This window comes from Octodon degus, unplaced genomic scaffold (genome assembly GCF_000260255.1).
Source record: "Octodon degus isolate 3935 unplaced genomic scaffold, OctDeg1.0 scaffold00165, whole genome shotgun sequence".
Classification (NCBI taxonomy): domain Eukaryota; kingdom Metazoa; phylum Chordata; class Mammalia; order Rodentia; family Octodontidae; genus Octodon; species Octodon degus.
In genome coordinates, this window is record NW_004524741.1 from 5,979,594 (window position 1) to 5,989,992 (window position 10,399).

Sequence of the window (10,399 nt, forward strand, 5' to 3'; positions counted from 1 at the left end):
TTCTTCTTCTTCTTCTTCTTCTTCTTCTTCTTCTTCTTCTTCTTCTTCTTCTTCTTCTTCTTCTTCTTCTTCTTTTTTTGGTCTTTTTGAGTCAGGGTCAGGGTGTTGCTGTGCAGTTCAGGCTGGCCTTGAGCTCACTTTATAGCTCAGGCTGGCCTCAAACTCTCAGCCATTCTCCTGCCTCAGCTTCTGGAGTGCTGGGATACAGGCATGTGCTGCCACACCCAGCTCTAAGCCTCAAATCTGACCTAAATACATTTCTTTAATTTCTTTAATGAAAAGTCTATTCTTACAGAGCAATGGAAGAGTATAATTGTATTTTACATTAAATAAGTTCCTAAAAAGTCCTCTTTAAAAAATTTCTATTTTGTCTTAAATTCTTGTCCCTTGGAAGTGTTCACCATTTCTGTTGCACTATTACCCTAATTTTTTCTCATCTATTTGAATATCTAGAGGTTTACCTCAGCTATACCAACATTACTTGTACTAACAACAAAAAAAAATTTATGATTAGTATATTTAGGTTCTGTTTGTGGGACTTACAGTTTCATTATTTTATTTAATATTGATATCACCTTTATGAGGTATTAATATCCCCCCTATTATATGCAATAGTTTATTTAGAATAAGGCAAAATAAATGACTGGCCCTAAATAATTTTACAAATAAATGATTGAGAAGGGATTAGACTTAGGAAGGCTCATCAGGAATTGACAATCTAATACATCTGGCTGTCAAAGGCAATATAATTATGCATTGTTTTTCTAAGAAATTTTAAAAGGATTTAGAATATACAGGAAGGAATAATTAAAAACATTTGAGGGGAGCTGCATCTGTGAATTGATGGGTCTTCTCTGTTCATACAAGCATATAATAAAAAATGCAAATGCAAAATCATGGCACTTAGACTTAAATAAAATTAAGCTATTTTAATTGTTAATTTTGTTGTTTCTTCTTTAATGCTCTTGTTTATCTGCAATTTCACTTCTTACATTTCTTTGTCTAAAATTGTTTTCAAGAAAGGTCTAGTTTAATGTGAAATTAATATATTCTTACATATGTTTGATATACAGTGTATTTATATGAAATACATAAAAGTTAAAAATACAAGAAGGAAAAGTTAGAAAATACGTGAATGTAATTGATGAAAGTGAACTTTGAGTTAAAATTGATCAATATGAATTTAAGCCTTAAAAACTTTGCTTTTATATTTGTTTGACCAGATCTGCTTATCCAGGTTTAAAACACACACACACACACACACACACACACACACACACACACGCACACCCCTTCCTGTAGTCCCATCTACTGAACATCCAAGAAAAATTCAGTATCACTTTAAAACTTAATTTTCATAAAGTGGTCCTCAATTCCTTGAGTTTTCAATGTGAATGTAAAAAGAATGTTCTAGAATAGACTGTGAAATAAAATATTAAGGAATTATCAAAGGGAAGACTGTTTATTTCATTTCAAAGAGCAGTGAGGCAGGTGGAGATACATACTTGGCTAGTGTAGAAGAAATACAGGCAAGGAGCAAGTATGAGTGAGACACAACAAGTTGAAGTCCACAAGGAGTCCAGAACTTGTAAGACTAAGGACAGGAAATATATATTAACAGAAAAAAATTGTGCTGGACTAAATGTATTGTGCATATGCAATTGAAGAGAAAATGTTGTAAGATAAACTTGTTACTTTTGTAATATGACAGACAGTTTTAAATTCTAGTTAGTAATGTAGCTTAGAGGAGTTTGGCTGACACTTGGTCCAATGTTAGTGTTCTACTAGTCCAACTCGGGCACTAGATGGCTGTAATCTTTTTGTATATAATAATCGAGTGTTATTAGAAGAAAAATAGCTTTTAAAGAGTTCAAAAGATGACATGGAGAATCAAAAATACAGCAAAAATTAAGATTCTGTACAGTAGCCCTCATAATCAGCCTTAATTATTGTACAACAGCAGAAACTAATGGAGAACATCTGCTGCAGTTAGAATATGGATAAATATAGCCAGACAAGTTTATTGCACAATAGTTAGAAGCAATGTTTTATCCTATGTATGGTATATAGTCATAGAGAGAAGAATAAATATCCTACTTTTTATTGTTGCTGCAGAAAGGGTCTGTGGTTCACCAAAGGTAGGTAGGAAAAGAGCTCTAGACTATGGAACGTCAACAAAATGAATTTTTTAAATCTACCCCAGACAGATGGATTCTATTAATTCTGCTCTATCTGCCTCATGGATTACAGCTGCTTTTTCTCTCTCCCCTTCTCCATAGTGAACATAGCCCCCATCTAATGCCATTGGATGAGGACATAGTTCTGTGAACAGGAAGATTCCGCAGGACTCAGCCTATGAGAGAGTTCCTGAGGGTTCTCCTTTATGACATCCAAAGTGAAGTGGTTCACTGGCCTCCCACGTAGTTTCTCTGATCAGCTGCCCTCGAGCCGCCAAGATGCCTATATCTACTGTTCCATCAGCGATCTTTTCCCAAATGATAGCTACTAGCAATGTGCCTCCTCCTCCCCTTCGCAGCATACCACGTGAGTGGAGCATCCTTTGAGGATCTCATTTATCATTGTTTTCTATAGTGATTACCCAGGTATAGGGAACAGAGCATTTGCGTGTTGGTGAGGACATCTAGAACCTTAGCAACAGGCTAGTGGATGGATACAGGTGCATAAATCCTGGCATGTCTACTTCAGGCAATTTCAATTCTCCTGGTTTCACATAATTTTATATTTTATAAAAAGGATCTTGTTGAGCTCTTGGAGCTTCAAATTGGATGAAATTCTTTAAAAGGGAGGAAAAAAAAGGTCTGGAAAGGTCACATGGTCAAGCATGTATCCGTGACAGCCATGCAAATCTCTATGCAGAGTTGGTGTTGCTGCCATTAATGACATGATTAATATTTAATTTTAACAAAGAAATTTTTCATTTTTAAATTTAAAAGAAAAAAGAGAATTTCCATTTTTCTGACTATGAAACCTATTCTCATTTTAATTTTCTAGCATTTGACTTAGAATATCATAGGAATTAAGGGCTGGCCGGATAGCTCAGTGGACTAAAGCGCCTGCTTAGGCAGAGTGCAGTGGCCAGGATTCGATCCCTGGCCTGCTGTGCCAGCCCCACTCCTGGCGTACACTGAGACTGCTAGACTGGGTTTGGTGGCACCTGTCTGTAATCCCAGCACTTGGAAGGCTGAGAACAGGAGGATCACTATGAGTCTGATCTGGGTAGTGAGACCCTATAGACCCTGTACTAAATACATTTTTTTTTAAAAAAAAGAATATCATAGGATTCAAGTATAGAAATATTTTGAAATATATGTAACTGACAGTCTTATTTTATGTAGTCTACCTAAACCCAAAAAATTTTCCCAAGACCATAAATATTTGTTGTAGCCATCAATTTATGGAAATATTATGTGGAGATCCACATAGTGACCAGGGATGTGCAAAAGCTCCAGTGTAATTTTAGATAACAAAGGTAATGTGACCCTTTCCAACTTCAATAAAGAATTAACTCCAGTACCTTATTATCTCCTGGGTAAATTTATAGTACTGATTTGAAGAAGGCAATCTGTCTACCACTTAGCTTTCTGGGGGAGTTAACTCTTCTAGAGTTACTAAAATGTAATGTTCAGAGTCTTCAGAGAAAAGGCATCAGTGCAGCCACTGATACCTTTTGAAGAAGGGTATATGTATGTTTTAAACAGTTTTAGATTTAGTCTTTGAAGTTCTTTTATTTTTTATGTTTATTTGTTTCTATTATCATTGTAAAAATGCATATTTTTTTTCATTTGTGAATGGAAATAAATATTAAATCTAACTGAACCAAAAGCACAGCTTCTACTTTCAGGTTTTATAAAAGAAAAAACAAGTTGCCCTAAGATAATATGTTTTAGCAGCCCAGAAAGCTTAGTAGCTGGGAGTTAAAAGACCAAATTAATTTAGAATCGGGGGGATGAAATGTGCACTACCCTCCGCACTGTCTCCCAAGGACACTTAACTTCTGTGAAGTGATTAAAAGGGGAAAAATGAGCAGCAATTTGGATCTCAGAACTGACTGGAGCGTAATGGAAAGCAGCCGAGCTCCCGACTGTCTCTTCAGAGGCTCCTGCTCGACGTTCTGCGTCTGCGTCTCCTCTTCAGAGACGTGTCCTGCTTGCTTAACAGCTGTGTCTTTGTGCTAACTCTAGCAAGTCAACAGTTCTCCTTCATTTACTCTGATTGTCACTGTGGAAACAATGGCCTCGTGAAAGCTGCTGCGTGGCACACACTTGCCATCCCTAAAATGACTGAATCTGTATTATAAAGAAGCTATAAATAGGAATGTTTCAAAATATAATGGCCATAATTAGGAATGTTCAGCTCAATACCTAAAAATCTCCAGCCGTTCATTATATGTATATCATTGTTTACTTTGGATTTGTTTGGTGATGTTAGATTCAGGGAAGCATAGCCACGTTTCTGGGGCAGAGCCTCATGTGTAACATTTTTTGAGTGCTTCCTGCAGAGAGGATGTAAGCAGTCTGCGTGCTGTTTCAACCTTGTGAAGTCTGTGATAAGCAGAATAAGGGCTCCCAAGGATGTCCATTTCCTGATTCCCGCAAATTGCAGCCATTCTGTGACACACTGCAAGGGAGGATTGAGCATACTGATGGAATTAAGGCAGCTTCATGAACTGATGTAAGGTGGGGAGGCCATTTTCAACTACCCTAGTGCCCACTGTAATCATCAAAGTCTTTATCATGGAAACAGGGAGATAGGGAGTCAGAGTCAGAAGACTGAAAAGTGAGGATTATGAATGGAAGCCAGAGGCTCTGATGATGAAGTGAGACCCGTGCCAGGCACGAGCGGAGGAGGCATTAGCACATCCAGAGGCTCGAAAAGACAGAGACAAGTTTGCTAATGGAGCCCCAGAAGGAAGGCGGCATTGCTGATGGCTGGGTGTTAGCCCAGGGTCCTGTTTCTTCTGACTTCTCTATCTGTTAGATATTACATATTTCTGCAATGTTTTAAGCCAGGAAATTTCTAGTAATTTGTTACAAGAACAATGAAAAGCTAATAGAGGTCCATTTTACAGCGAAGTATAATGACATTGAGCTTCACACAGGAGTGAAGTGGTAGAATCTCCTAGGTGTATCATTTATGTAAATGAATTTTCTGTACTCACAAACACTGAAAGGAAATGCGAGGAGTAACCTTCTACCTCTCTGACCCACTACCTTGAAATCATTTTCCCACTTTCCTGGCTAAGTGATGTATAGGCACAGATTTCATTTTGCCATTTTGTCTACTTAGGTGCACTTATTTTAAGAGAAGCAATATATCACACATCCTCAAACACTAATCCACAGCTGCCTCATTGGCTGTGACATTTGGACTTACAGACACTTGAAGCAGTTCAGTTTCCTGAGCTAGTCTGGTGCTTATAATATTTTTTTTCTTTGAAACTTTCAGGTCTTCTTCTTCTAATGTTTCTTTGATTTGCAATAGCTTGCTAGCTCTTGGGAAGGGATGAAGCGTCTCAAAAGTAAGAGTCATGCCATTTTTAGTCTGGATAGGAATTATTTAAATAATCTTATGGATTTTATCACCTGTCTTGTTTACTTTTTACTCATTGCTGGGACAAAATATGAGCACCCAAAATTAAGGAAGAAAAGGTTTATTTAGCTCACAGTTAGTGGAGGTTTCAGTCCACTCTCTACTGACTCCAAGGCAAAAGGCAGCAGTTCACAGAGGCAGAGAACAATGAACAGCAGAGAAGGAGCAACAGGTGTGACTGTGAAGCCCAGTGAAGATCAGGGCTGCTGTGAAGGGGTGCATAGACCAAGGTGCTCTGAAGTGGCATGTCTGTGAAGATCAGAACTCCTCCCAGGAAGTGGAGTGTAGAAACCTTCCTCAACTCCTTTATATACCCTTTTTGTGCTGGGTATATAAGGACTCTGGGCCCCCACGCCCCAGGGAGTGAACTCTACAAGTGGATCCAGCCAAGCTTCTGACATCTCAGGTTGACACAATGTCTCAACCACCACACCATCCAATTTATTATCTGGACAAAATAACACCTGGTTGAAGTACACACATGGCCCATTATTATTATTATAAATTGATGTCCTGAGGAGAGAGAAAGAAGAAAAAGAATGTCTTGTTAACAATAATTGTTAGTGGGAGGTAGGAAGAAGTGTTTCACCACTGGTTATGATGTAGTGACCTACTTTTGAGCTAAAAGGCCACACTTCCATATGTTCATACTTAATAGGCTTATTCTAAGAAAGAGTGAGTTTCACATTTTCAACTGGTTGATCTGTGAGAAAGAGTTCATGTGATTTTCTAGAAACAAATGTTTAAAGTTGAAGACATTATAGGTATATTTTACTTATTTCAGTATATGAACATGTAGGAGAAAATAGTGTTCAAGACCTGAGAGACTGTAAGGAATTTAGAAACGACTTGGTACTCTTAAGTGAAAGGTTTCTTTTGCTCTTTTTTATTCAGTGTACATTGACTGAAAGCCTGGAAACATTGTGCTGTCATTTTTATGGCTTCAGGAGCATCTTCTGTAATTTACAGATTTCTCAGTCCTTTAGTATGTAAATATTAAAGGAGTTTCAAAATATGTTTCATTTGGAAAAGTGAATATTGCAACATTTCAAATTCTAAAGCATTCAAATCCAAGGAGTGCAGGTAAAGAGAAAGGTTTGTCTCTGATGAATAAGCCCAGAAATGTGGGCTGTAACGTGCGTGTCTTAGTTACTTTTCTCATTGCTGAGCCAAAATACCCAATACTCAGTTAAAGGAGGAAAGGTTTATTTAGCTCACAGGTTGTAGAGGTTTTCATCTATAATTGTTGGCTCCAAGGCAGTGTGGCATCTCAGAGCAGAAATGGTTCATGGCAGGCAGAAGGTAGGAAATCAAGCAAGAGAGGACCGCAGCTGCTTCCATTCCTTGCATGTTTTCTAGGGAACTTAGAGCAGCATTCACACTCTAAATCCAAGTGCCCTTGATCCTAGCAATTTCATGAATGAACCCCAGAGTCACACATCTAGACTGAGCCAGCTCTGAAAAAGCCAAATCTATGACCACATGAGGTTTTGCGAGGAAATGTAAACATAAGCCATAGCAGTGTAAAAGAACAAAGATTAAAAAATAATTATAATTAATAATAATGAAAATTAAAAGGAATATTGAGTTTTCAGGAAGGAATGATATATATAAAAGATGACTGTCTCTGCACTTGTATAATCAACAGATGACTTAAAAATGCATTAAGTAATTATTTTCTCTGCTGTATTTTTCAGTGTAACAGGCACTTTGTATTTTATATTACTGAAGAGAAAAATTGGATGCTTCATTGGAAAAAGAAAAAACAGAAAAGCATATCTTTTGTTTTTCTAACCACTGTTACAACTACCTCGATGTACTTGTACTTTTTGTTAGACAATCTTGAATGACCTTTATAAAATTAAATTCTGGAATTTAAGTGTAAACTCCAAAGTGCCTGAGGGTTCAGACTGAGAACTAGAAATGGTGAAGTAAATTAAATCATTGGAAATCTGACTGTCCACTAGATGTCAGGCTGGGTCCCCTCCCCTCTATGCTACTGCTCGGTCCTCAGAAATGACACCTTTGTTACCATCACTACACCCTCATCAGTTTTCCAGCTGTCTGAATCTGTCTTCCATCTCCTTTCATTGATCTGCTCTCAGATCTTACTTTTAGCAAGTATTGTGCACCAGGTTATGTGCTCGATAAGATAATTAATAAACAAATTTGGTTATATTAACTCTCCATTCAAAAGCTGATTGGATCCTATTCTCCTTTAAATATTAGATCATAATTCATTTTTTACATTTTGACCTTTGCATCTTTTATTATTGGGTTAAAATCTACCAATGGTGTCCTTGGTTTTACACTTTAACTAATATAATTCTCCACTATAGCTAAAATGTTTGTATTGCCATTCCTTAAACCTATCTGCCAATACTGATCAGGACTATGGAGAAATTTCCTAGGCTTGATTAAATACTCAGATGGCTATTGTTGGCACCTGTGCTCAGCAAAATCTAGAGCAGAAAGACAACTCTCCAGGACAGCTAGAGAGACTCCACGCCTGTGGTAGACATCCTCACGGCTGGCTCGACCACAGCCTTCACAGCCCTCTTTGGCCCCAGGTGAAGGCTCAATTTTAGGGTAATGAAAGCTACTTAGGGTAGGTGCTGGACTGCCCTGGCTTAAAAGCCTCATATACCAGTATCTCTTAGAAAGATCCTGTAGTCACTGCTTCTAGGTTTCCTACAAGGGACTTCTAAGTTACAGTCAAGGTACTTAGGCAAGCCCATTTCTTTGCTCTTCATCAGCTGTTTATAGATGCCCTTTAGCTGCTCCTTGCAGGATGCAATTACCCAAGAGATATTATTGTCATCATGAACAATGTTGTGTTTCAATACAGTTGACTTTGTACCTTAACCTAGTCTCTTAAGAAACAGAGCCAGAATTATCAAGAGAGGGGAAAATTACAATATCTCATAATGCTTACTATGTTCTACTGATTTAGCTCAGATTTCCCAGCTCTGGAGTTCCCTTTGAGCTTCCTCAATTTGTTGTACTGTTCCGGTGCTTCGAAGTCTACTTTTCTACTTTATTTTCTACAAGACTCTCCTTTCCTTCCAATGTGAAGTAAGCTCTGACATATCTCTGATAGTTTTGAGCTCTTTTTTTCCTATTCTATTATTCTTGCTACTTTTAATCTCGTATTGAAATACCTTAGGCATGTGACTTCTGGCTAATGGTTCTTAGCAGATGAATATATTAAGATGAATGGTTACTCTTCCCTTTTCTTGTATCCTCTGTGCCTAACCTGGAATGAAGGGTGAACAAACAACACAGCTGACATGAATTTTGATGAATGGGTTTCTTTTAAAACTACTGTACTTGGGGCTGAATCTCAGTGGTAGACCAGCTTCTTAGTGCACACAAGGCCTCAGGTTCAGTCCCTGGCACTGCCAAAAAAAAATATTGTGCAAATAGCGAACATATCAACACAGGGAAACTCTAAAATTTTGATGCTTTCTTCCAGTCTACATAGCTAATCTTAACTTCAGAAACAACTACCAAAAATAATTTTTCTTGAAATTTGTCAGCCATATTCAAATATGTGTACAGCTGCACTTTATTTTTTGGTGATTCAAATAATTTATTTTTATTTTTACTTGAAAAGTATTAATTGTATATATGTATGGGTTAGACTACGGTATTTTGGTATGTGTATACATTGTAGAAAGCTTGATTTAGTCGATTTACCACCTCACCTACCTATCACCTGGTAAGGATATTTAAAATTCACTCCCATAGTGATTTTTAAATGTAGGATATATTATTGACTACAGTCACCGTGCTGTGCAGCAGAGCACTGTGCTGTGCTCCAAACCTTAGTCCTCCTGTCTAACTGGAAGTTTGTAACCTTTAACTAGCATTTCTCCTTTCTGCCTTAAGCATTGCGTGCAAGTCTCTGGACTATTCTACACCATGCTCTTAAGAGTTTGATTTTCCTCCTAGACTCCACATATGAGATGGGCAGTGGTTGTCCTTCTGTGCCTGGCTTATTTCACATAGCTTACACGTCCTCCAGGTTTGTCCATGTTGTGGAAAAGGATGGCGTTTCCTTTCAGTTTAAAGCCTGCATCACGTTACGTTCCATGTACATACCACATTTTAATTTCTTCACCTGCTGATAGGCACTAGGGTTGCTTCTACATCTTGGCCACTGTGAATAAGGCTGTAATGAATAGAGGAGCTCACATATCTCTTTGATACATTAATTTTGATTTCTTTGGATGTATGTCCAGAAGTGGGATTACTGGTTAATATGGTAATTCTATTTTGAACTTTTGAGGAACTACCTTACTGCTCTCTATAATGGCTGAATTAAATTACATTCCTGCCAATACTAAATGTATTCCCTTTTCTTTGCATCTCAAGACATTATATTTATCTATTTAGTACCAATCATGCCAATAGTTATGAAATTGGATGTCATTGTGGTTTTAATTCACATTTCTCCCATCATTACCGATGTCGAGTGTTTATTTATATAGCTGTTGGCCATATATATAAATATATATATATTTATCTTCTGTTAAGAGATAGCTATTCAGATCTTTTTCTTTCTTTCTTTTTTTTTTCTGTAGTTTAGGGAAGGATCTACAGGGTGTTCAGGGTCTCTCTACTAGATCGGACTCGTAGGAGTCTCCTGTTTGCAGGCTCCCAAGTGCTGGGATTACAGGAGCGTGCCACCACACCCAGTCTCAATTGCTGTCTCACCAAGCACCCCAGGGGGTGTGGCCTGGGTGTGGCCAGCTCAGCAGGCCTTGGGATTGAACCCCCTACCTGC

General features: G+C 37.8%; 1 protein-coding gene across 1 annotated transcript in view; it reads left to right on the forward strand.

The window, feature by feature from the left end:
• Positions 1-2,456: 2,456 nt before the first annotated feature.
• The window catches only part of Cnbd1 (cyclic nucleotide binding domain containing 1), a gene marked incomplete at its 3' end in the record, with an annotated part of 439,441 nt that continues 431,498 nt past the window's right edge, over positions 2,457-10,399 (forward strand). Inside the window, exon 1 of the mRNA XM_004643105.1 lies at positions 2,457-2,544. Coding sequence (XP_004643162.1) covers positions 2,457-2,544 — 88 coding nt within the window. The remainder of the gene's footprint in view (positions 2,545-10,399) is intronic.